Source organism: Plasmodium vivax, chromosome 4 (assembly GCF_000002415.2).
Source record: "Plasmodium vivax chromosome 4, whole genome shotgun sequence".
NCBI classification, from domain to species: Eukaryota; Apicomplexa; class Aconoidasida; order Haemosporida; family Plasmodiidae; genus Plasmodium; species Plasmodium vivax.
In genome coordinates, this window is record NC_009909.1 from 661,165 (window position 1) to 684,910 (window position 23,746).

At 51.5% G+C, this 23,746-nt stretch overlaps 9 protein-coding genes across 9 annotated transcripts, besides 12 other annotated features; 3 read left to right on the forward strand and 6 right to left on the reverse strand.

Moving 5' to 3' along the window:
• Nucleotides 1-533: 533 nt before the first annotated feature.
• PVX_003730 (26S proteasome regulatory subunit, putative) lies at nt 534-4,844 on the reverse strand (the record flags this gene model as incomplete). The annotated part of the gene is made up of 4 exons (XM_001612935.1): nt 4,132-4,844; nt 991-3,894; nt 725-839; nt 534-613 (listed from the first exon to the last, which is right to left on the reverse strand). The coding sequence occupies exons 1-4, from the start codon at nt 4,150-4,152 to the stop codon at nt 534-536; spliced, it is 3,120 nt and encodes a 1,039-aa protein (XP_001612985.1). The 5' UTR covers nt 4,153-4,844.
• Nucleotides 704-796: a microsatellite.
• Nucleotides 4,845-5,571: 727 nt separating the features above from the next.
• On the forward strand, nt 5,572-6,987 carry PVX_003725 (PH domain containing protein; the record flags this gene model as incomplete). The annotated part of the gene is made up of 3 exons (XM_001612934.1): nt 5,572-6,251; nt 6,539-6,710; nt 6,938-6,987. The coding sequence occupies exons 1-3, from the start codon at nt 6,114-6,116 to the stop codon at nt 6,985-6,987; spliced, it is 360 nt and encodes a 119-aa protein (XP_001612984.1). The 5' UTR covers nt 5,572-6,113.
• Nucleotides 5,629-5,666: a microsatellite.
• PVX_003720 (hypothetical protein, conserved) lies at nt 6,609-8,883 on the reverse strand. Its single transcript, XM_001612933.1, has 5 exons — nt 8,463-8,883; nt 8,153-8,253; nt 7,957-8,041; nt 7,588-7,816; nt 6,609-7,404 (listed from the first exon to the last, which is right to left on the reverse strand). Exons 1-5 carry the CDS (start codon nt 8,554-8,556, stop codon nt 7,296-7,298), a joined length of 618 nt encoding a protein of 205 aa, XP_001612983.1. The 5' UTR covers nt 8,557-8,883; the 3' UTR covers nt 6,609-7,295.
• Nucleotides 8,637-8,674: a microsatellite.
• A 480-nt stretch (nt 8,884-9,363) lies between the features above and the next one.
• Nucleotides 9,364-9,397: a microsatellite.
• A 404-nt stretch (nt 9,398-9,801) lies between these two features.
• Nucleotides 9,802-11,836, reverse strand: PVX_003715 (hypothetical protein, conserved; the record flags this gene model as incomplete). The annotated part of the gene is made up of 2 exons (XM_001612932.1): nt 9,802-11,538; nt 11,585-11,836. The coding sequence occupies 2 exons, from the start codon at nt 11,834-11,836 to the stop codon at nt 9,802-9,804; spliced, it is 1,989 nt and encodes a 662-aa protein (XP_001612982.1).
• Nucleotides 11,837-12,932: 1,096 nt separating this feature from the next.
• Nucleotides 12,933-12,957: a microsatellite.
• Nucleotides 12,958-13,035: 78 nt separating this feature from the next.
• On the reverse strand, nt 13,036-13,540 carry PVX_003710 (hypothetical protein; the record flags this gene model as incomplete). Its single annotated transcript, XM_001612931.1, has 1 exon — nt 13,036-13,540. The coding sequence occupies one exon, from the start codon at nt 13,538-13,540 to the stop codon at nt 13,076-13,078; it is 465 nt and encodes a 154-aa protein (XP_001612981.1). The 3' UTR covers nt 13,036-13,075.
• A 176-nt stretch (nt 13,541-13,716) lies between these two features.
• Nucleotides 13,717-13,777: a microsatellite.
• A 31-nt stretch (nt 13,778-13,808) lies between these two features.
• PVX_003700 (hypothetical protein, conserved) lies at nt 13,809-16,938 on the reverse strand. The gene is made up of 2 exons (XM_001612929.1): nt 14,999-16,938; nt 13,809-13,831 (listed from the first exon to the last, which is right to left on the reverse strand). Exon 1 carries the CDS (start codon nt 16,413-16,415, stop codon nt 15,057-15,059), a length of 1,359 nt encoding a protein of 452 aa, XP_001612979.1. The 5' UTR covers nt 16,416-16,938; the 3' UTR covers nt 13,809-13,831; nt 14,999-15,056.
• Nucleotides 13,912-13,938: a microsatellite.
• PVX_003705 (DNA-directed RNA polymerase II 16 kDa subunit, putative) lies at nt 13,942-14,718 on the forward strand (the record flags this gene model as incomplete). Its single annotated transcript, XM_001612930.1, has 3 exons — nt 13,942-13,990; nt 14,134-14,230; nt 14,466-14,718. 3 exons carry the CDS (start codon nt 13,942-13,944, stop codon nt 14,716-14,718), a joined length of 399 nt encoding a protein of 132 aa, XP_001612980.1.
• Nucleotides 14,594-14,648: a microsatellite.
• Nucleotides 16,780-16,853: a microsatellite.
• A 275-nt stretch (nt 16,939-17,213) lies between the features above and the next one.
• On the reverse strand, nt 17,214-20,543 carry PVX_003695 (hypothetical protein, conserved). The gene is made up of 6 exons (XM_001612928.1): nt 18,852-20,543; nt 18,557-18,653; nt 18,315-18,398; nt 17,954-18,122; nt 17,604-17,764; nt 17,214-17,501 (listed from the first exon to the last, which is right to left on the reverse strand). Exons 1-6 carry the CDS (start codon nt 20,285-20,287, stop codon nt 17,415-17,417), a joined length of 2,034 nt encoding a protein of 677 aa, XP_001612978.1. The 5' UTR covers nt 20,288-20,543; the 3' UTR covers nt 17,214-17,414.
• Nucleotides 17,397-17,416: a microsatellite.
• Nucleotides 18,627-18,662: a microsatellite.
• A 389-nt stretch (nt 20,544-20,932) lies between the features above and the next one.
• On the forward strand, nt 20,933-22,402 carry PVX_003690 (hypothetical protein, conserved; the record flags this gene model as incomplete). Its single annotated transcript, XM_001612927.1, has 4 exons — nt 20,933-21,259; nt 21,465-21,635; nt 21,847-21,980; nt 22,178-22,402. Exons 1-4 carry the CDS (start codon nt 21,214-21,216, stop codon nt 22,400-22,402), a joined length of 576 nt encoding a protein of 191 aa, XP_001612977.1. The 5' UTR covers nt 20,933-21,213.
• Nucleotides 21,272-21,292: a microsatellite.
• Nucleotides 22,403-23,746: the final 1,344 nt, after the last annotated feature.

Genomic DNA, 23,746 nt, shown 5'->3' on the forward strand with positions numbered 1-23,746 from the left:
GCTCCTTCCCTTTTGTCAACTCTGCACGGCGTTCCTACGGTTACGCTTACGCGGTTACGCTTACGCGGTTACGCTTACGCGGCTACGCTTACGCGGCTACGCTTACGCGGCTACGTTTTCCACACCGTTACGCCGCTACACTGGTACGCCTTTTTTTTGGTACATTTTTTGGTGCACCCAGCCACACGTGACGTCTGCGCGTTGGCGTTCCCCTTAGTGTTAGCATCCCCACCCCCGTCACAGCTGTGATTAGCGAAACTTTTACCCTTTACGGCGGTGTCATTCTTACCGTTCATGTGCGAGCGCACGCGAAAAAAAAAAATTGGAAGTTTGGAGCAGTGCAAAGGTGAGGCGGCGCAAAGGTGAGGCGACGCAAAGGTGAGGCGGCGCAAAGGTGAGGCGACGCAAAAGCGAAGCGATGCAAAGGAGGAGAGGCGCGTATGCTGGATGGGCGACCTTAACGTGAAAGGCGCGAGGCGCGCTCTACGCACCGGGAGGTGTGCACCTGGCTCACTCGGTTTTTTTTCCGCCGGTCAGTTGATCGCTGGCGGCACGTAGTTGGGGTCCTTCTTCAGAATGACGATTCCCTCGAGAGTGTCGTTGATGGGGATGTCTGCGGGGGGGGAGCGGTGAAGTGGGGCAGCGGTTAAACGGCACACGGCAAAGTGGCAGGCGCGGTGCAGGGCAGGGCACGCTCATCCGCACATGCTGCTAATCCACTTACACTCCTCCGTGGCTATCTCCGCCCGGTCCGTGTGCAGCAGCAGGACGGGCGTGACGTGGGTCTGGAACCCCGTGATGGTCTTGGGCTTGCCGGCTTGCCCGACGACGTCGACGGCCTGGGGGAGGGGCGGTACAATGGGGGGGTGACCATGTGTAGGGGAGGCAAAGGGGGCAATCGCAGGGCGATCCCATTAAGGCAATCTCGGGCCGCCAAACCGACGCTACCGCGGGGATGCTACCGCGGGGATGCCACCGCTGGGGACTGACCTGGCCCACGCGCACCGAAATGGGGAGGGGCTCCAAGTCCTCGTTCACGGTGACGAGCATGCGGGGGTAAATGCACGGCACGAGGTGGTACAGCAGGTAGTGGTACTTGCCCAGGATGGTGGTCTTCAGCTGGAGGCACGCGTGGATGGTGACGAGGAGGGACCCCAGCGCCACGTAGTTGATGATGGATCGGTTCGAATGCAAGGGGTTGATAGTTAGTAGCCCCTTGCCCATGTAGAGTAGCCCCTGAGAGAGTCTCACCACAAAGGTGGCATTGGTATCTTTGCAATAGAAGGTTGACAGCTGTCTGAGTAATATGGCTATACGGGAGTTATTCGTCCCTGCACCAACAAACCCCAGAGACATGATCGCATGCAAAGCCACATCTGCATCCTGGTCGTGCGTCAGTTTGGAGAGGATATCAACGATGTTCGGTTTGGGGAAGGACGTGAATAGCAACGCCAAAGCTAAAGGGACGGCTTTCTTCTGGTTCAAATTAGAGTACTGCAAGAAGTGGTCGATAATTCTGGTCGTCATCTCGGAGCTGATGTCATCCGTTAGGGCGATGAGGGCAATGTTCAGGATGGCTACGCACTGATCTAGGTTGTCTTCCGCCTGGGGGGTATTCCCTCCTGAGCCACTTCCTGCGTTGGTAGTACTGCCTTTCCCGTCCGCTGGGCCAGTCTTGGCGCTTTTACTACTACCTAGGGTGGGGTTGGCCCGCTTGCCATCCAAAAGGGGGCCTTTCGCGTCTGCACCCTGGGGAGCCTTCCCATCGACTGCATTCCCACAAGGTGCAGGATGATGAGGCTGATCAGTCGGCTTTGCAGAACCGTCCATATTAACCTTCTTGTCACTTCTTTTTTCGACCAAAACTTGCAACATCTTTTGGACCTTCAAAACGTCGTTGGAGCCAGCGAAGGCCATCCCCTCCACAGTCGTAATCATATATTTTGCAATTGGGTGTTTGATGATTTCCAGGGCGGAGAGAGTAGCTTCGCATTTTTCCCTTGCGCAGAGGAACAGAAGGCCTAAGGCGACTGCGTATAATTTTGCGATGGGCTGATCGAGAGAGCTGTTAACCTTCTCCCTCTCCATGACAGTGTCAATGATGTACTCTGCAATTTCTCTATTTTGCGAACCGACGAAGACGAGTCCCAACGAGACAGCTGCGAATACGCTGCACTCGATGATGCAGCCGTTATCTACCAGCGGTGGCATGAGCACATCGAGGAGGTTCTCCTTCCCCGAACCAGCATATGCATAGCCGAAGCCTAATATGGCTCCTATTCTCTCCATCGTATTTTCCGCATCAATATGTTCTGATAGCAAAGCAAATGCGGGGTCACATTCACTTTTTACATTCGTACAGGCTAACCCGAATGCCATCAAAGCGCCTGCCTTCACATGATGGTCGCTGCTGTATTGAAACTTATCAATTTGGGACAACCCTTCGTCGACGTTCCACATGAGCAGTAGCCCCATAGAAGCAGTTGCACTCATCAACCCGTAATCCTTATTCTTAAAAATCCAAAGAGACGAATTAACCGTCATTAGCTTATCCTTACAGAAGGCGGCATTAACAAATGCATTTACAAAGGAGGCGGACAAGTTCTGCTTTGCAGAGTCCCACACATTTGTGTTTCTCTTTTCCTCCAGATGTGTCTTGTAAATATCTTCTGGCAATTTGGGTTCTTCTACATCTAAGTCTTTGGCTAGTTTCAAAAAAATGGAAGATAAATGTTCCCCTGAGGAAAGGCTAGCTAGCTGGTTCAGGTTCATGTGAGGGTAGCGAATCACTTCCTCTTGGGTGAACTCCAAATGGATGGAATGTCTAGAACATATGAGAGCCATCTGCTTGCAGGTAATCATGTCTCCGCACTCGAAGAGCAGGTCTTTGATTTTATCCCTCCTGTTTAGCTTTAGTAAAATCTTTAAACATTCCACATGCCTCTTGTGCTTCTTCAAAATGTGCAGAATCACCTCCATCAATTTGTAGTATTCCTCCGTGGAGGAGCTGTAGTGGGTTATGTTGAGCAGATACAGGATGGACCTTTCGCAGGACTTCTCATCCACGTACAGGTGAATGTCATTTATTTTGTCCACCTCGATCAGCAAGTCGATCGCTTCGTACTCCGTGTTGTGGTTGAAGCAGTACGGCACGATGATGTTCACCAGCTCGTAGATGTGGCTCAGCATGTGCGATCCCCGTGGTGCGCCCGCAGCGGGTGAAGAAGCGGTCATCGGGGGGGCGGTCACGGGGGAAGCGGTCACAGGAGAGGTTGCCGCTAACGAGGTTGCCGCTAACGAGGTAGCCGCTAAAGACGTGGCCGCCAAAGACGTCGCCCCCAACGAAGCAGTCGCCGCTGCCGGGCCACCTGCTCCACCGGGGGTGACGGCCGCCCCGGAGCCAGACGACTCCTCCTCTTTCACATTTTTAAACTCCACCAACAGCTTGGAGATTAAATTCTTTATGTACTCATGGCCATAATTCACCAAATCGTTCTTATTGCCCATGATGACATACTTCACAATGTTGTTTTCATCCCCTATGGTGGTAGACAGGGCACTTATCATGTTGCTCATCTTCCTTTTGCACTCCTCAAATTTCATTTCCTCATGTATTTCGAGTAGCGTGCTGTAGTGGGTCTTCAGTACCTTCAGGGCTAGCAGGGAAGACGTCAAAATTCCACTGGTATCTATTATCTCCTTGTTTAGCATAGTAATGGATAGGTTGACTACCTCTGGGTCTTCATCTCTTAGCCTGGTGATGAGCAGCTCCAGCTCTTCCTTCTTTTTCTTCTCCTCTTCGTTCAGTTCCTCGTTCTTGATCTTCAGGCTGTTCAGCTTCCTCCTCTTCTCCTCCGCTTCCTTGGGCTTCACGGGCACCTTGATGGACACGGCCTGGGGGGAAGCGGTAAAGGGGGGGTGGCGGTAAAGGGGGGTAGCAGTAAAGGGGGGTAGCAGTAAAGGGGGGTAGCAGTAAAGGGGGGTAGCGATGTAGGGAGTAACGGGGAAAGGGCTCCTTCTCCGCAGGTTGGCAACACTGTTGAGAGCTTCTCTTTCGGCGGTGTCCGGTTCAACCGCTACGCAGCCACATAACCGCCATGCCGCCACACAACCTGCGCGCGAACTGCCTACCTTCTTGTCCTCCGCCGTCATGGTTCCTCCTCTTGTTCCGTAGGCAGGCAGTGGGAAACCCCCGGGGAGAAAAATTATCTGCGCGTGCACGGGGAGGGTACACGTCTGTTCACGCAAAAGGGGGGGCCGACTGTGAGCTATGCTTGCATATCATCCACACGTCAACTGAGGGTTGAAGCTGAGGTAGCGTTATCACCCTTTGTGGTGAATACAGTCCAGCCGTTTTCTCCTTGGCTTTCGCGATAATGATCGGTGTGCCGCAGAGGAGAAGGAGAAGCTCCTTACGCGTATGCGCTCCTGCATGTACGTAAGTATGCCCGGGAATTGACTCCCCCCGCAGGCGCTTAAAAAGGCTGCCTTGAAAGGAAGTGTATATTGGCTGCTTCGAAACAGATGAGCAGGGGAAGTACATGCGCTGCGCCGCACTGATCGGTTGGCGCCTTGTACGAGCAGTCGCTCAGAAGGTGTTCTTCTCTTTCCTTCTCTATTGTTTTGTTTTCTTTTCCTCTCTATTATTTTCTCTTTTTTTCTTTTCCTCTTTTTTTTCTCCTTTTCTTAAATGGTGCTTTCCCAGTTCGGCTCTCGCTCGACAGGCATCCGCTTTACCAGTGGGCGCTGCGCTGAGCCATTCCTCCGTTCACCTTCGAAGTGGTGGGGAGTGCCAAAGGGGAGAAGCGCCGAAAAGTGTCGAAAAGTGGGAAGATTGCCGCGATGATTTCAAACACATGTGCGAAAAAAATAACCTCGCGTGAGTATATTCTTTTTAGTTGGGGTTAAATCAGAATGGAGTGGAGGGGGCGCCAAAAGCAGTGCTCTCGTACGCGTGTACCAAGTGAACATAAGGGGAAAGGCATTTTCACGTTCGGCACATACGCACAATTGCGCCGGGCGTTCGCGTGCATGCATATGGCTACCTGTGCACTGGGGAAGCCACAATCGTATGCATATGATTGTATGTGCGCATCCGTTCAGGGCCCCAGTACGTTAAAGGAGCGAACCGAATGGGAGAAGAGCAAAAAAAAAAGAAAAAAAGATCGAATAAGCCAAGTAAGGCAATCGTTAAGAACGAACTCAACCGATCAACCCGCGCAATTTATTTTTTCCCTTCTCCGGTGTAAATCGCCTGAACAAGTCAGGTAAAAAAAAACAAAAAATAATAAAAAAAAAAAAAATAAATAAGGAACACATCACACCAGGTAAAATCCGCATTTCTTTCTCACGAGCCTGTTGTTACACCACCCCGATTCGTTGCACTTATATGTGAACAGGAATAACTGAACCAATCCCTCCTCTTTTAGGGGGCATACCTGCATAGTAATACATAATACATGCATACACACACACACGCACACACTTCGACCAAGGGTGTAATTCCTATTTGGCTGTTTGTACAAAGGATGGGGGGTCATATTTTTTTTTTTTTTTTCTCGGTTAAAATGGGAAAAGCAAAGGGTAAGATATAAGAACGTTCCTAAGTTGACATTTGGTGAGGAATAAGTTGGTTCCTTTTTTTTTCATTTTGCCATTTTGTCATATTCACCGTTTTGCCTACCCCTTTGTGATGCAAAAGTTTTAAAATGCCCTTTTAAAGGAGCCATCACGAAGTTAGAAGTTGCATTCAACTGAGGGGGGAACACCAATCGGTGGTAATCTCTCGCCCCTTGTTCGCTACTTTCCGCCAACCCAGGGGAGGAGAAACATTGCATCTCTTTTTCGCGTGGGTAGTATTTCCCCCGTTCGCTTTGCCTTCCCAAAGTTGGTGACCCCCTTGGCCGCTTAACTTTTTTTTCCTTCTCTCCGTTTATTTGTTTATTCATTCTGCTTTTTTGACATTATACGTGGAGGACAACTCTACGTTGAGCTGGGTTTCCCCCCATTTGTATGCGCCCCTTTTTAAGAGCTATTGCCTCCTTTTTCGATTGTTCCGCGCTTCTTCAGCGCCCCTCTTCACGCAGCAGCGCATTCCCCCCACCCCCGTTGCAATGGAAATAGTGAACGAAGGGTGGGTTTTCAAGCAGTCCAAATATTTGAAGCGGTTGCGAAAGAGGTACATGATACTAACGAAGAATTTCATCTGTTCCTTTAAGTCGCAGTATTACCAGGCGGAGAAGCCCACCGAGGTAGGGGTGATTCGAAGAGGGCAGCCCGCATGCGATCAGCACCGGCGCCACTTCCGCGCTGTGTGTGTGTGCAGTGTCCCAATGGGTCACACTATTCAGCAACACCGTGGGTGATGCGTAGTGCCCTCGCTTTGCTCACTTGTGGGGATTACAACCGAAATGTGCTTTCCGTTGGGAGGGCGTGGCTTCACGCGTGCGTGGCTTTTTCCTACTGGTGAGACCCTCCATAGGGACGTCCTCTTATGGCACCCCCAACATGTGTAGCTTCTCCCTCACCCCCCTCGCAGATCTTGTACCTGAACAATTTCACCGAGCTGACCTCCCTGGAGGATCTCCGCAAAATAAAGCTCGTGGAAAATGAGTTGGGCCTGACCAACGTGCACTTGTTCAGCATAAGTTACGACAGCAGGAAAATTATGTTTGCGACTGTGGACGGGGAGGAGAAGCACAAGTGGATAAGTAAGCGAGGCGGCGCCGCTCACATTTCTGCGTGGCTTTTGAAGCGGTGCCGCTCACATTTCTGCGTGGCTTTTGAAGCGGTGCCGCTCACATTTCTGCGTGGCTTTTGAAGCGGTGCCGTTCACATTTCTGCGTGGCCTTCGAAGCGGCGCCGTTCACATTTCTGCGTGGACTTCGAAGCGGCGCCACTCACTTCTTGCCTTTCCCCCATTTTGCGCCCCCCGCAGAGCACATCAGCAGGCAGATGATCAAACCCACAGTTCTGCTCAGCGAGTGAAGTGGCAGATTGGTTAGCAGCTGTGTGCAGCTACGTGATGGGCACAGCGAGGGTGCCCTTTTGCTCCGTCCGCCTGGAGAGATTTAGCGGCCTACAGTGTGCGGCGCCTTCATAAAAACCCCCCTTTTGCATTACGCCCTTTTCGCCGCTCATTCGTGGCTTCCCCATTTTGTGCGTAACTTCAGATGATTCAAGTGTCAGGCAACGCGCGCGTAAAAAAGCGGGGCGATGAAATATACCCGCTACTCGTCAAACCCGTTTTACTAAAAAAAAAAAAAACTACACCCCAGGATGCCCATTTTCGCGAATCACTTCGGAAAGGTGGGCGTTAAGTAATTGTCATGTTTGTTGTTTTCGTCAAAGTGGTAAACGCAGAGGCAATTCAGGCTGAGGTAATTTTTTAGGTCTGCCTTTAGCCTGCGCAGAGGTGGGGGAGGAAGGCAATCATGAGGGGCTAGCAATCGGACGGTCGTGCCAGCGGGGGTACACACGTACATAAATACATATATACAGGTACATACTTAACGTCGGGCGAGGAGGATAATCCGCCCTGACGAGACGCTAACGCGCATGCGGCCTAATGAGTTGCTCCCGCCTCACCTGGCACTCTGCTCGCTTTCCTGCGGCTCGTCGATTTTGGTGAGGAGGTTCAAAATAAAGGACTTGTCCTTTTTCTTCTCCATTTCCTTTTCCTTCTTCTTCTTTTTCAGCATCTCGGTGTTCTGTTCGTTTATTTCGTTGAGGAGCTCGTTGGTCATGCCATCGTTCACTTTTATCTGCTCGTTGTTTCTGTAAATGTACTTGAGTTCCTCGACGGCCTTCCTGTTGCCTGGGGGGTACAAATGAGGTGCAAAAGGGAGCGTAAAATGACGTATGCGTGCAGGTGGGCATATACATACTTGTATGCACACGTGGACGGGGGGAATGCCCCGAGGAGGGAGAGCCCCCCCCCCCCCCCGTACCCCTTACCTTTGACCGCCCTATATTTTATCTCGTCGTTTTTGCTGAACGACAGCCTGAAGTCGTATTCGCCCGTCTTGTCGTCCTTCAAGCTCTGGGGGGGGAAGCGGTAGCAGTCGCGGCAGCGAATGTGATGTGTAAGGCAAATGAGAAAGGGGCTAACTGCGCCCCCTTCAAGGCGCGCTTCCCACCGATGGGGACTCACCTCGTACGCCTTTATGGCATCTTTAAAGAAAACATATTTCACGTAAAACATGTTGCTGTTTTTTTTCCCAAAGTGGATGCCTTCACCGAGGAGCGGTCCATCTGGCGGCGCGTGCGCGGGGGGAAAAATAAAAAAATAAATAAAAAAATAAAATAAAAAAATACCAAATAGAACGCAAAACAAACGAATGGGGAATCGTGTGAACACCAAAGGGGGGAACTCAAAAGGCGCATTTCGTGCTGTCTCTCCTGAGTGGCAACAGAGCCGGCCGGCCACTCCCCCATGGGCCCGTGGGCACTCTTTCCCCTACATTTGCTAAATATTTCCGTTATTTCAAATCTGTTTTTGTCGATGGGGATGTTTTTGCAAATGATAATCCCGTTGCTGTTGAGGATTTCATTCATTTAGGAGGAACTGTGCAGTGCGTCGTTGCTACATGAGGGAGTCCTTCTCCAATGCGCGTTTCACGCAGGGAGGGTCGAACGGACGGGTGTATGTTGGCCGTATCTAAAAAAAAGGGGCCTCTTCATATGTAGCGGCAGAGCAGCGTTGCGAGAAGGTGATGCTTATCCGTGTGGGAAGTTCATTTCTGTTCACCCTCCTCCACCGCTTCCACGCAGAGGAATCGTCTTGGCGAATTGTTCGTTTGGCGACGTGTCATGAGTGAGCAACGCGACCGTTCAGCTGGGGGAGGCTCCCACTTTGTTCCCGTACTCCGTTTTGTTTCACTTAAAGTAGTTGCGGGGGCGTCGCTCCGTTTTTGCGAAGATTTTTAACTTTGCGAAATTGTCACTTTGTTGAAGTGGTTTGTGCCCGCGGGTGGAAGCTTCAAAGGGGGGGAGGCTCCGTGCGTTTTTTTTTTTTTTTTATTTATTTTTTTTTTTTTGTGCGTGCATTCGTTCGTGCAGCTTTTTCGGCGCGCAGAGAGGGAATGCCCCCTTGCCGCTTGATAAGCTCATCTTTTCATATTACCCATTGTGCCGCATTTCTGAGCGCTGCTCCCCTTTTGGGTAAATTGGCACCACGCAGTAACTTCAGCGGAATGAAGTTTTTATCAAAACGGGATGGGCAAAGGGTCAGTAGAGGATAGACCACCATCGTATGGCGGTTCGTCTGGGGGAGAGCCCCCGGGGAATGCCAAACAGCAGACGTTCTTTTTGCCACTTTTGATCAGTTCGTAGTGCCCCCCAGTTAGCGGCCCTTGCTGGAGAAGCTATGTGTGTTCATTCAAATAGGGGATTCACTCGGACAAGGAAAAAGCGGTAGAGCGGTGGAGCGGTGGAGCGGAACGGCGGCAGACCGGAAGACCTACGCCCGCTTCGCCATCCATTGTGGAGTAGTGCTCTGCGGATGAAGGCACCCGTGTGTGCACATGCGGATCAGCGCATCCCTTTTTGCATGCAGACCGTTTGACATCCCCCCCGCCGTGTGGGCACAAAAAAGTCGAGTGGGTCGTGGCAAACGGTCTGCACATGGATTGAAGGCGGCTCGAGTGCAGCTCGAATGCAGCTGTGCTCGGGGGTTACAAAAAAAAAGGGCAGCATTGCAATGGGAAGTGCTTCAAAGGGACGTGCTTCGAAGGGGCAGTGCCGCAAGGGGGACGCGCTGCAAATGGAGGTGCGCTCCCCGCTTGGTCGGGGGCACTCGCATCAGGGCTCCGTTTCGTCTGCGGCGTCCGCCTCTTCCGTCGCTTCGTCTGCGTCTTCCTCCACGGCTTCTCCTTCCTCCACCACTTCGTCTGCTTCGTCTGCTTCGTCTGCTTCGTCTGCTTCGTCTGCTTCGCCTGCTTCGCCTGCTTCGTCTGCTTCGTCTGCTTCGTCTGCTTCGTCTGCTTCGCCTGCTTCGCCTGCTTCGTCTGCCTCTTCCCCGTCCGTGCTGTCCTCCGCGTGGAGCTCCCTCCTGCGCTGGTAGCGGAGGACGCCGCGGAAGACGTCCTTGATCTCGCTGAGGATGAACTTAAAGTCGTTTTTGCGGATGCGCAGGGTGTTCACATCGGCCAGGGTGTCGTAGGTAATTTGCTCTGAGTTGCTGTAGGCGATTTTGGAGAACACAGAAGGCCAGTAGTCCCTTTTGTTGAGCGGAGTAAACCCATAAAGGAGAGTCTCATCCGAATCGTTTATGTGGCAGACGAGGAGGTGATACGTCTTATACTTATCATTGCAGTAGGATTGAAATGAGGAGAACATATTGGAGAGAAACCTCAGCTCAAATGGATGGGTGTAGGAATTTCTAGCCGTTTGAAAAATGTCTAAAAATATTTTAAAGTCAGATGTAATGTTAATACTTTTTTTGTTACTCTCCATAATTTTTTTAATTAGAACACTTAAATAGCTAGCTGCGTTTTTGTGTAGATGCTTTTCAATCAGCTTATCGTAAATTTCTGACTGTTTGAGTCTGTCTTTAAAAATGTTAAAAAGGAAATCCGACGTCTTGAGGCAGTTATAGAGATATGAATCCATTTTTTTGATTCTGTTAATGTAGATGTAGATGAGGACGATCAGAAAATAAAAGCTGTCGCTGTTATAGAGGACGTATGTTCTTCGTTTCCATGCGAGGGTGTTCATTGGACGGATGATCTTTATGAAGGACTTTAGCTTAATGAGGATTTCATTTTGTTTTTTCAAATCCAATTGTCTAAAATTTCCAGTGAATTCCTTTATCTCTATATGGCACATGGTTCTGATCTTGTTAAAGGTGTTCTTTACATTCTTGTGGTCGTAGATGTATATGCGCTCATCAATTTCTAGGGACTCATTCAGAGACATGAAGGAGAGCATGGGCAGCAGACCCCTCTCGGGGTCGAATGAGATGAAGTGCCCATTGGATATGTTCATCGAGTCGTTGTGTAAATTTTTTATCTCCTTATTGTAGTACTCGTACGTCACTGCGTCCGTTTTCAAATAAGAGATGAGGGACACGCTCGAGATGAAGATGATTGCGGAGGAGTCGTCTTCGCTCACGCACTGGATGAAGGGGTAAATCATCAGGCACATGCACTTGTTTTCCTCCTTCACGGTGTGGTAGTAGCTCTGCAGCTTCTGCCGCGCGTTGGCCTTGGCTTTTCCGCGCGTGTCCGCGGCGCTGCCGGTTTTTTTGCGGGTGTCCGTGTCGCTGCCAGCTTTTCCACGATTGTCCCTCTCCGTTGCGCCGCTAATCGGGGCGCTGCCGTACATGGCCATCACGTCGGCCATCTCCCCCTCGCTCAGCACCAAGTCCCACTTGTCACTCGTCTCAAAGATCTCGTGGTAGGGCCTCCTATTATCGATGACAAAAAATTTTAAGTACCCCACGTAGCTCTTCCCCATGATGCCAGTAAAAAAGTCCTCCACGAGGGAATACACATCCCCATCTGTGTTCATATGAGAGCACATGCCAATGAGGATCACCTGAAAGAAGGTAGTCCCGATAGTAGTCCCCATTTTTGCTATACACGTCTTCATATTTCTTGCAGAAGTTCAGCAGGTCCTCCTTCTTCTCTATCCCGTAGCTGAATATGTTAATGTCCCTCCTCACATTTTTGTGAAAGTGCAGGATGTGCTCCGTGCAGATGGAGTCTATGTCGTTGTGGTAGAAAATGAAGATGTTAAATTTGAACTCCTCGTTTTTCCGGCTGCACAGCTCCTTGATTTCCCTGTTCACCCGCATGTGCTGGTTCACGAACTCCTCCGCCTTCACGAACCCCATCTTGGGGGGGGCGGCGTAAAAGCGGCGTAAAGGCGGTGAAGCCGCGGAGTGGCGGAGCGGTTGGATGTACTGTTTAAAGGCACCCTGTCGAGCCTTTCCCCGCCGACCCCTCCTGTACTGGGGATACACCTCTCAACCTATTAACCCTTTTGGAGAGTTACTCACCAAGTGTGCCTCACTCAAACTCTGTTGTGGATGGAGAAGTGTAAACCGCCGCGGTGTTCACAACATGGGCATGGTGCTGTGCCGTCTCCCCTAATTAGGCACCCCGTCGAGCGTACACACATAGCCGTGTCTGCTCCAGGCGCCGCTCCGTCTCAGTGCAAATCGTCAGCGAGGGGAAGCTCTCCGGTATGCTCATCCAGCTTCTTCACCTTCTCCCCCGTTTATGGCTCACTCATCGGGTGTGCCTCCCTGCGCATGTATGCCTCGATGGTGTTGGTGAGGATGTTATGTCTCCCGGATGGACGCTAATTTGCTTGCTCCTTTTGGAGGCGCGATGGGGGCAATTATTTTTTTTCTTTCCATTCAAATGTGTTCCCCTTCTGGAGGTCGCTTCGCTTTGGCTGATTGGCCCCCTTGGCTGGAAGGTGGATGCGCCTTTGTGGAGAGGTGAGCGGGGGGATGTCATTCGTCGGCTTGCCACGTTTGCCACGTTCACTTTTTGTGAGCCCTCCGGTGAATGGCGCCTCGCTTTTCGCGGCGTTTCCCGCGTGCCTTGCGCGTTTAGAGGTGATTTTTTTTTTTTTTTTTTTTTTTTTCCAAAGTGCATAGGAATGTGTGAACGGCCCTTTTCTCCACTTATAGGAGAGGCAAACATAATGAGGAAGAAAAAAAAAAAAAATGGCATCATTTTTGCAGCGCGTTTATTGCAAAGCGGGTGAGGGTAGTACATACATATACCTTCCCATGTGTGTGTTTGGGACTGTTCGGCGGTGCATTCACTGCCTGGCCCACCCAATTGGGACTGCCTCCTCCGCTAACCCATTTTTTGCACCTCACCTGGGTGTACTCTAAATTATTGTGAAGGGAGGTTCCCCCGCAGTTGTTTTATTTCCACCCAAGGGGTAACTCCCTGACGGAGACAAATTTGCCTCAATGGAGTGTCCTCTTTCTTTTTTTACGCTTCCTCCAGGTGATGCAGCAAAGAAAGGGAGAGACGATAGGCGGTATGTGGGTGTGGGGGGATAGACCCGTTTGAAGCCCCTTATTGGGATGTCGATTAAGGCGAAAAGAAGTTTAGCAAAAGAGAAGGGAGGGCAAGCCCCTTTGGACGGGAGAAAAAATACACAATGAGCCACACAGGTTGGCTACCTCGTCTGGTGAATGAAAACCAGGTGCGGGGGGGGAAAGTACCCCCATCTGTTTGGTCAGGGAGGGGAAGGAGCACCTAAGAGGGATGCTGCTTGTTAAGTTAAGGTGGGGTTCCTCTTCCACACTCCGCGCTTCGCACCGAGTGCTGTTGGTTGCTCCGTTCGGGGGAAAAAGGAAAGGCAGAGCGGTGAGGCAAAGTGCACGCACTGTGCTGTGCTGTGGTGTGTCTGTTCTGTTCTGCCATTCTGCCATACTGCACTGGGCTGTTTTCCTTTTGCTTCGTTTTCCCTTTTTTTCCCCTCGATTGGCGGCCCCCTGCGCAGAGGCATACATCGTCCTATGAGTCTCCGAAAAGTCAAAAAAAAGGAACAAATAGGGGGAGGGAAACATCCCGCTTATACTTTTTTTTTTTTTTTTTTTTTTTTTTTGAAACGCATGGGAGGTTTACCACTTTGGTGCCCTTTTATAAGTGAACCAAAATTTATTAACTTCCTTTTTCCCTCGCGTTGCTTCACCAAGTTGTGTCAATTCCTCCGCATCTCATCGCGTTGTTTTTTTTTCCCTGTTTGGAAAAAATTTACGGAGAAGGAAGCAACCCCGCGTGATGTCATCCCCCATCTCGTAACTTCGAAGCGACGCCAGTAGGCCTCCCCTCCCTGGGGAAGATGACCAGTTGAGCAGCTTATCCCCCCTGGAATTTCCCCTCTGCTTTTTCCAGCAGATTTGCAGCGTTTTGCTGCTCCTTTCTGCGCTTCGCTTCGTTTTGCTGCCCTTTTTCACCTCCTGACGAGATGGCGGGCAACGAGCACGGGGATGTAAAAAATTTGGACCTGGGCCCAGGTAGGAGGAGGTGACCGCCGTGCGTTGCCCATTGCGCTTCGCACGTGGCATGCCTCCACGTTGTGGAATGCCTCCACCCGTCACGCACTAACCACCCCCTCTCTGCTTTCCCCCCTCTTTGCTTCCCAACCCCCCCTGCGCAGAATTCAAAAACTGCAAGTGCCTAAACCTGTGTGAGTTGCAGCTGATCTTGGGAGACCAGCTGCGGCTGACGTCGAAGCGGAACGAGGAGGCGCAGGCGTAAGCGGAGTGCCGCGTAGAGCAGCATAGAGCAGTGCAGAGCAGCGCGTGTGCAGTGGTGCGAGGGGGAGACCCCGTTGAATCACTCCACTGGGTATCACCTGCTTCGCATAACACCACGGCTCACCAACCACTTCGCATAACACCACGGCTCACCAACCACTTCGCATAACACCACGGCTCACCAACCACTTCGCATAACACCACGGCTCACCAACCACTTCTTCCCCCCCAGGCTGATAAAGTCCTCGTTCGACTACGCCAACAAGTTCGCGACGATCAAGAACAGGAGCTCCATCGTGGACGTGCGGACGAACCTGGAGCGCATCGGGGAGCTGCACGAATACGAGATAGCCATGCTGGTGAACCTGCTGCCCAAGACGGTGCAGGAGGCGCGGTACTTCATCCCGTCGCTCATTCGGCTGGGCGACGAGACGCTGAACTCGATTTTGGAGCACCTCATCAGTTACAAGATGTACGTCTCGTGAGGGGGAGGCGCGGCGGGTGGAGACGCGGCGGATGAAGAGGCAACAAATGGAGACGCGGCAGATGAATGGAAAAGTGACGACAAAGCAAATGAAGATGCACCAAATGAAGAGGCAGCAAATGAAGAGGCAGCAAATGAGGGGGCAGCAAATGAGGGGGCAGCAAATGAGGGGGCAGCAAATGAGGGGGCAGCAAATGAGGGGGCAGCAAATGAGGGGGCAGCAAATGAGGGGGCAGCAAATGAGGGGGCAGCAAATGAGGGGGCAGCAAATGACCGCCCACCGCTCACTGCTCACCGCTCACTGCTCACCGCTCACTGCTCACCGCTCACTGCCCACCGCTAGCGCTCCCCGCCGAGCGCGCCCAGGCGGGACTTGGAGAGCGAGGGGAAGGGGTCGTTCTTGCTGAGCACGAGGATGTTGCTGTCGTAGGCGATGTACGCATTGATGTACTTGAACAGGATGAGCGACGTGATGATGCAGAGGGTCTCGAGCTGGTGGTGGTGCTGCGTAATTCGGGCCCAGTTAAAAATATGGTGGAAAATACAAATGGGGACTTTATATAGCTTATTAGGATTCCCCTTAATGGTCTCATTCCACCAGTCCACAGCGATTTTGAGAAGGTTCCGCTTCACAACGAAGTGAATCTGGTCTATGCATTCGTTCAGCCCATTGTCGAAGAAATACTTGGAGTGCCTCCCCATCACCCGATTGTACAGGAAAATGTTACCCTGTTTTATAGAGTGAATAATGTCAATGTAGATGGTGAGCTCGTAATCCTGTAGCAGTCTCTTGGGGGGGTAGAGTCCCTTATTCAAACGGATGGAGATGATACTCTCTAGCAGCTTCTTTTTAAAGTCCGTTTTTCCCTTCCTCGAATTGGCAAACGCCCAAATGAACTCCCTTTCTGCTTTTTCGTACTCCATTTTGTGCAAATATAACTTTCCCAGTTGGTACTTGAAGAGGACTATAAACGACTTGGGTATGTAGGAGTATTCTATATCGGTGGAATTTATGATTTTTAAAAAGCTAGTGGTTATTTGCATATTGTTAAGCTTCATGCAAAGCTTTATCGATTGGAACATGAGGATGATGAACCCTCCGTGTTTTTCTATGTCCCCCTTAACGATTCCTATTTTGCCTCTTATAGAATTCAGCACTTCTATTGTGTATTTATTCTTCTCATTTACGTCCTCATTTTCTTCATTGTAGATGTCGTTTTTGCTGCTGGTGTTATAGTAGGAATCTGCCAGGGTGCTTATATTATTTAAGAACGAGCAGATGGTCAGCAGGTAGGGTAGTAACCACAGGTTTTCGCTATACAGGTGGATGAAGGAGGATAGGAATTTACATCCTATGTTGAGCAGAACGTCCCAGTTGATTGCATTTCGGTTGCACAACGTTTTGATGATGTTATAATGGTCTATTATGATTTGCTCGTAATTTTTTAGGGCGTTTTTTTTTTTTATTTTTTTGCGCAACTCTATTTCTGTTGTTTCGTCAAATGAGAGGATGTCTACTGGCAGTTGGGTCAGCTTCAGGATGGAGCTGACTTGGTACCCGTTTCGCATCCGCACGCAGGTCTCCATTTCTTGCAGCAGGTCTTCGTAGCTGCGCTCCCGCCGCGGCGGCTCGGCTTGCCGCTGCCTCCGCAGCAGGTTGATTTTGCGTGTTATGGCGTGCTCGTCCGGGGGGTTCATCTCGGCGAAGCGGAGCGGAGCGAGGCGGGGTGAAGCCAAGTGGAGCGAAACGAAGCCAAGTGGTATGGCGTGGCGTGGCGGCGACTCGCCTAACGCGGCAGTGGGAAATTAACCTCTAGCAGCCACGTGCAGGCACTTTGCTAGGCGGTGGAATGCTCCCCTCGTGGCGCCCTCGGTTGATGGGCGGCCAGACTGAGGAGCAGCCAGATTGACGAACTCTCCGGTCGCCGCCCCTGCACAAGTTATACCATCGCGCGTGTAACGGCATGCCATACCAAAGGTGGAGGGGGAAAAAAAATCTGCTCACTCGTTGTAGCGCTTCCAAAAAAAAAAAAATGAGCAGCATGTTGGAAGGGGGGGCACGTCGGCGGGACTGAGCTTTACGTATGCACCGATTGGGGGGATATACGTCGAAGCTGTTTTGTGCTCCACTGCGGGTGGCGAAGTGGAGACGAGGAGAAGCGGGAATGCGGCGAGGCGGCAACGCGGGAACGGTGCACAGCAACAACGCAGCTGAGCCCCGCATCGGGCGCGGGAAAAAAGAGCAGCCAGTTCGCGCTGAAAAAAGAGTAGCCAATCCGCGCGGAGGAACATCCCCCACCCGTCACTCGAGAGTCACAGAAAAAAAAAAAAAAAAAAAAGTTCCCAGTTTGTCACCATTTAAAAAGAAGCAAAAAAGAAGCAAACAAATGAAGAGGAAGATGAAGAAAAAAAAACACATACGTGCCGTTGCACATACATGTCGTTGCACATACGTGTCATTGCACATACGCATGCGCACGGGCAAACGAATGCATGCCGAGGGAACGGAGGAGCACAACGGAAGGGGGGAGAAGAGATAACCTTCAGGTGGGGGGAAGAGGGAGACCTACCACCTCGTGCGTAGAGGCACATCGCCCTGGAACCCCTTGGTACGTCTCCCCACAAGAGGACAAACTCATTTTTTTTTTGCTTTCTCCAAGAAGGGTGTAGGTTTTTCCCTTCAGCGCAGCTGCTGTGCTAGCGAGTTGGCAGCACCTCTCCTTCCTTTCTGTTTAAGCAGATGGTGAAGTGGCAGGACTCGGAGGAGAGCAGCTCGTGGATGCTCTGCGGGGGGAAGGAATTAGATGGTGGCGAAGTGGTGCAGAAGAGGCGTCCAAATGCCTCCTAATCGCCGCCTAATGGCCGCCCAATCGCCCACGCACTAACCGCGATGCTGCGAGTTCCGTCCCGGATGCAGAGGCAGTCCAGCTTGTATTCCTTGCGCAGAAAGTTCATTTCCTTTTTGATGTGATTTTTGATCCTCCGTAGGAGGTCCTCCAGGCTCGTGTGCTTCCCCACGCGTAGGGGGATGTTCACGTGTAGGTTGCCTTGCGGGGGGGAAGCGGTGTGAAGCGATGTGAAGCGGTGGTGAAGCGGCTGTGACGCGGTTGCGAATCAGTGGTGAAGCGGCTGTGACGCGGTTGCGAATCAGTGGTGAAGCGGCTGTGACGCGGTTGCGAATCAGTGGTGACGCCGCATAACACGCAGAGTGTGGGCGCCACCCTCCCCGGGCCTACCATTCGAAAGGACGAAATTGAAATGCCCGCCCTCCATTCGCCTCCGCTCGTAGAGAGAGATTTTGTTCTCCTCCAAGTTGGCACGCAGAATGTCCACGTCCCTTTTGTCGAGGCGGCAGAAATTTAAGACGCAATCTTCGATGAGTTCTTCAGCGATAAAGGAGACGATCTGGGGAGAGGAGTGTAGCAGTGCAGGTGGGTGTGGAGTGAGAAAAGGGGAAACAAAAAAAAGGAGTCCCCACATGGACACGCGGAGGATTGGTAGATACTTGGGGAAGGATGAGTCAGGGGCGCAATCAATTTGATGCACCTCTTTTTTTTTTTTTTTTGTTTTTTTTTGGTTTTTTTTCCCCCTCTTAACCTTTTCCGTGGCCACAAAGGCGATGGTATTTTTGAGCAGATTTTTTATGACGTCGTTATTCCACTCGATTTGATCTCGTTTGTTCTGCAAAAAGGAGAAAAAAAAAAGGGGGAGGTGAAGCGGCATGTATGCTTAACCGGTGGAAGGTGTGCATGCAGAGAGCACCAATTGATTGTGCAGAAGGTGGAGGAGTGAATGGGGGAGAGGGGACTTCCCCACCCTACACACCGCTTCCACCGTACCTGCTCCTTCGCCGCTTCTACATTTTTCCGCACAAGGGATTTTATGAGGCTCCCGGACAGGCCGAAGGTGTTTATTTTGCCGAGGATGTGGAGGCACCTGCGGGGGGGGGGGGCGGTTAAGGGGCTGCGTAGATGGAGAGGCGGCTACGTGGGTGAAGAGGCGGCTACGTGGGTGAAGAGGCGGCTACGTGGGTGAAGAGGCGGCTACGTGGGTGAAGAGGCGGCTACGTGGGTGAGGAGGCGGCTACGTGGGTGAGGAGACAACTATTTGGGAGTGGCTAAAGGGGAGCCCCACCTGGAGAGCTCGGCGCCGTCGGCCAGGACCCCCAAGTTGTCCCGCTGAAAATCAGTGAGGTGCGAATAGGTCTGCAGGTTCCGCCGATGGTTTAACTGCACGGCCTTCTTCTTATCCTCCATCGCCTTCACATTTTCCTCATACGTAAGCTGAATGGTAGCTTCGTTAACAATCTGCTTGGCCATATATTTTGCAAAGCATTTTATTTCGTCCTCCTGGTAGAGGGGACTCGTTTGAGTAGAATTCACTTTTTTTTTTTTCTCTCTTTCTGATATGACTTGTTCATACAAAAAGGTGCCATCATTTTTGAGATTTTTTAGCTCTTCATCGGTTTCTGTTATTTGGACGTCCTTATGTGTGCATATTACTTTCGTCACTTCTGCGGTTAGGTTTTGCCTATACGCATCTGCTGTCTGGTGTGTGCTAGCGGGGGTGACTTCGCTTCGTATAGCATGTAATCTTTCCCCTCTCTTAGCATACTCTCCCTTTTTGTTGTTCCCCCCTGGTGGCTGCTTAGCTAGCTTGACCTTCTTCGGCCTATTCACCGCTTCACCAGCGTGGTTGTGAGTTTGCCTGAGCTTCGTATTGATGAAGGTGGAAAGGATAAGCGAGTGAACCGTCTCGTCGTCCTTCGCACATGGGCCATCTCCCCCAGTGGCTGCACTTGTGCGGCTGGCCCCAATTGTCACATTTTTTTTTGCCCTTTTTTCGAAGAGCAGCATCTTTCGAACGGCATCCACTCGACCTTCTCCCCCACCGAGTTTGATGCTACTTGCCACATTTTTTGAAGTCGTCTGGTCGTTCATATTTTTGTATACGTAACTTACGCAGTCGACGTTGCTCTTCTGTAGTGTCTTTTCTACATTATCTAGGTGGTGTTTTTTTGTTTTTCCTCTATCGTGGGTTTCGTTTGGCATGTTGGCGGTGGTTCCTCCGGGTGGCTTCACATTGCGGCGTTGTCTCGAGTTGGCCCTCACCCCTAGCGATCCCGCCGCTTCGTTCTGGCGGTCAGCTTGGCGGTCATTTTGTTGATGGTCTTTTTTACCGTCTTTTTTACCGCCTTTTTGACCGCCTTTTTGACCGCTTTTTTGACCGCTTTTTTGACCGCCTTTTTGATGGCCTTCTGGATCACCTTTTTGGCCACCTTTTTGAGCGCCCGTTTGACCGCCCTTTTGACCTCCTTTTTGACCGCCTTTTTCACCACCTTTTTTAGCGCCTTTTTTAGCGCCTTTTTTAGCGCCTTCTTGGTGGCCATCTTTCCCCCTTTCGTCGTCCTTCCCAGTGGTGAGGCCGCTCGATTCCTCCGCTGCACTGTGCAGACCCATTTTGGCTTTCCCGCCCCTTTTCTCTGCGTCTGTTCGGGAGTGCCGAAGGGGGAGACTCTCACTGGAAGCGGCGCAGCAGTGATGTGTACGTGCGTATGCGCGTATGTGCATATGCCTACATTTGTGAGGGAGTCAATTTCTCCCCCCGGCGTCTCTCTCTTCCCCCCAGCTGCTCACTCACTGCCTGGTAGGAGCATCTGCGCAACTGGCGAAGCGGTTGGCATGCACATGGCAGATGTAGACGCGTCCGTGCGGGAGGTCTCCATGAGAGGAAGTCCCCGATGCGCGCGACGTGCACATCCGCGTGTGGAAGACCCTGCTGTGTCGTCCCTTTGTTCGTACGTTCCCTACGTTTTTTGGCTTCTTCGCTCCTTCGCATGACCGCCTTTTTTTTCCTTCCGATGGGCACCCCCCCTGTAGTGCAGCATTAATGGGGGGCGACCACTCACGTGTGCGAGGGGGGGACTCAAATGTGCAGGCCTTTCGCGGAAAAAAAAAAAAAGAAGCTCGAGACAGGTGTGCTATTCTGCTATGCTGCTGTGCCGCTTGGCCGCTTCGCCCGCCGGGGGAGAGACATTCTAGTGACGATTCATAAAAGGGGGGGAACAAAAAAAAAAAAAACACTAATTAGCGTTGAAGATGGTGTAATTAAAATTGCAACCTCTGGATGGTCAGTAAGTGCGACTCGTTTGTTATTGACATTTTTAGGGAAGACGAGGTCTCCCTTGGACATTGTTTTTTTTTTTTTTTTTTTTTCCTTGCTACATCGGGGGAGTGGCCTCACTGAGAGGAAGTGATTCATCGAACTGGTCCGACCGCTTCCCCCATTTGATAAGTTAGTCCCACTGACGAAGCTGTTCACCTGTTGGGCAGCCGCATAGATGGTACATGCATGGGAGGCCTGGCACAAAGGAGCGAATGAAGAAGACCCCAGGGTGTCGTTCCGTTTGTCAATCTGTTGAGAGGAAGCCGGGTGGGGGAGTGGAGAAATACACAGAGGCGTATCTCCTTTAACCATTCCTCGGAGAGAGAAAACCATGGAGGAAGGGGAGAGCCAAAAGAAGGGACCCCCTCCTCCCTCAGGTAAGCTTCAACTGGGTAGTGTAGCAACGCATGGCCATGTTGAGGAGCTCCGTTTGTGCAAAAAAAGGGGGCCAAAGTGGAGTGCACCTGGCAGGGTAGCCATGTAAATATCCCTCCCACTGGAGAGCCTTTTCCACACCACCCCCCACTTACAAGCGGCACGAACAAAAGACAACACGTGACGCGTAATACATAACACGCACAGGGGAGGAAGAAAAGGAACCCTTTGACGGAGCGGCTAACGGATCAGATGCAGACGAAACAAATAAAGGGCTTCATGTCTATCCTAACAAAAGCACCTATGAGGGGTTCTACCTGCATGGGCAGAAGTCGGGCGTGGGAAAATTGACCAAGCGGAACGGGGCGTTTTACGAAGGTAATTAGGCAGATGGGGGCGCCTCGAAAAAAGAAAAAAAAAAAGAGACGTACGCAACGTTGCGGCAGGGACTGATGCGCTCCCCTTCTGTTTTGCCGCGTTTGCGGCCACTCAGGCGAGCGTTTTTTCTTTTTTTGCCCCTTCCTTTTACCTCTCCATGTTACCTCCCCATTTCATGCCGACATCCATTTTTGGGGCCCCCCGCGAACAGGCAACTTCCAAAACGGGCAGAAGCACGGAGCAGGGTTCCAGCGATACTCCAGTGGGGATTTCTACTACGGGGAGTGGAGGCACAACAAGAAGGACGGCCGGGGCATTTACTTTTTCGCCTCCACCGCGGAATACGTGAGCCGGAGCGGTGCAGCGGCGGTGTAGCCGCTTGAGAGAGAGAACATGCGGGCTTGCAATCAGCCAGACGTCACATCGGCATTATGCGCTTTCATCATCACCGCTTTCTCACCGCTTTCTCACCGCTTTATCACCGATTTATCGCCGCTTTATCACCGCTTTATCGCCGCTTTATCGCCGCTTCCCCCCCTCAGTACTTCGGCGAATGGTGCAAGGGAAGCCTCATCAGCGGGGCCTGGGTCATCTCCGGAGAGGCAAAATACGTGGGGACGTTTTTTAGGAACCTGCCCAAGTTCAAGGGGGAGTTCCTGTTTGCCAACGACTCTAAAATGAGCGTCTTTTACGAGCAGACCCTGGGCGTTTCCAGTGCGAGTGACGGGGGTGCGGAGCGCGTGGCGCTGCACTGGAGGTCGCTCTAGTGGCGCCACGAGCCTTTCGTGTGTGAGGGGAAGCCTTCGTGTGTGAGGGGAAGCCTTCGTGTGTGAGGGGAAGCCTTCGTGTGTGAGGGGAAGCCTTCGTGTGTGATAAGAAGCTTTCGTGTGTGCGGGGATGGGTCGTTGGAGGTGATCATCCAATTTGTGTTCCCTTTTTGCTTCTTTTTTGCTTCCTTTTTTTTTCCCCTTTTCTTGCGTCGCCCGCTTTGAAGCATCCCCCTTTTTTAGTAGGTGACATTTGGGGAGGTCCCAAAAAAACTAAAAAAATATAAAAAAAAATAAAATAAAAAAAATAGCACCAAAACGAACTAGCCGAATGGACTTGTAGGAAGTTCCAACCCGCGCTGCACACAGTGATGTCGCTCGGGGGTCTCCATTTGGCTAGAGGACCTTTCGCACACATGTGCGTGGGTACGTGGCTGCATATGGGCATCATGGGTTAGTGCCTCCTGGGCTGATGCGCTCGCTCGTACGTACATAGACTATCACACGTTCAATTTGACACCCCCCTGGAACGCTCTGCCTCACACGAACTTCACTTATCCGTTTGTGTGCGTTCCTATCGTTCCTCTCTTTCCTCTACGCGTCGACAAGATGAGCACGAACCGGCAAAGCTGCCCATCCCCCCAACTGTACACGTCAACGATAAGCGACGCCATAAATAGGTACTCGCTCATGGGGACTCTAGACCACCATAGTGGGAGTTTCCATCTGAGCAGAAGCGCCCCAGAGGAGAAGAACGTCGCGAGTCACAGCGACTGGACTGCTCTCCAGGAGGACACGTCCGGCGAGGAGGGAGAGTTACAAACGTACACCTCGATAGTGCTTGGTAGGTCCCTCTGTCTTCTGTTTGGTCGCCCCAGGGAGGTGTTCTTCTTTTGAGGTGTTCCACTTTTGTGGTGCATCGTTTACCCCCTTTGCTCAGCTGATCTCTCTCCACTTGGTAACCCTAGCAGGTGGGACAAATGAACCCATGCGCCGGAGAGCCACGGAAGGGGAATTCCCCCCCCGTGGGTGGAGGGGGGAGATCAAACGTAAGTGCGTCACCCGTTCGAATGGGTTTTATATGAGTTTACGCGTACAGCGGTGAAGTCTCCCTTGGAGTGTAACCCGTATGGGTGTATACTCCTCCCCACCCCCACACACAATCACTCTTTTCTTTTATCCTGCGGGATGCTCCCCACTTGAACGATTTTCACCCCTAAGAAGATTCACCAAAGGAAAGACCCTTGGACGTCCTCCTGGAGAAGCAGGCCAAACACGATGCCGAATGGACCAAGCACATTTTAAAAATCCTTCTGACCGCGGAAGAGGCAAATAAAGTCAAGG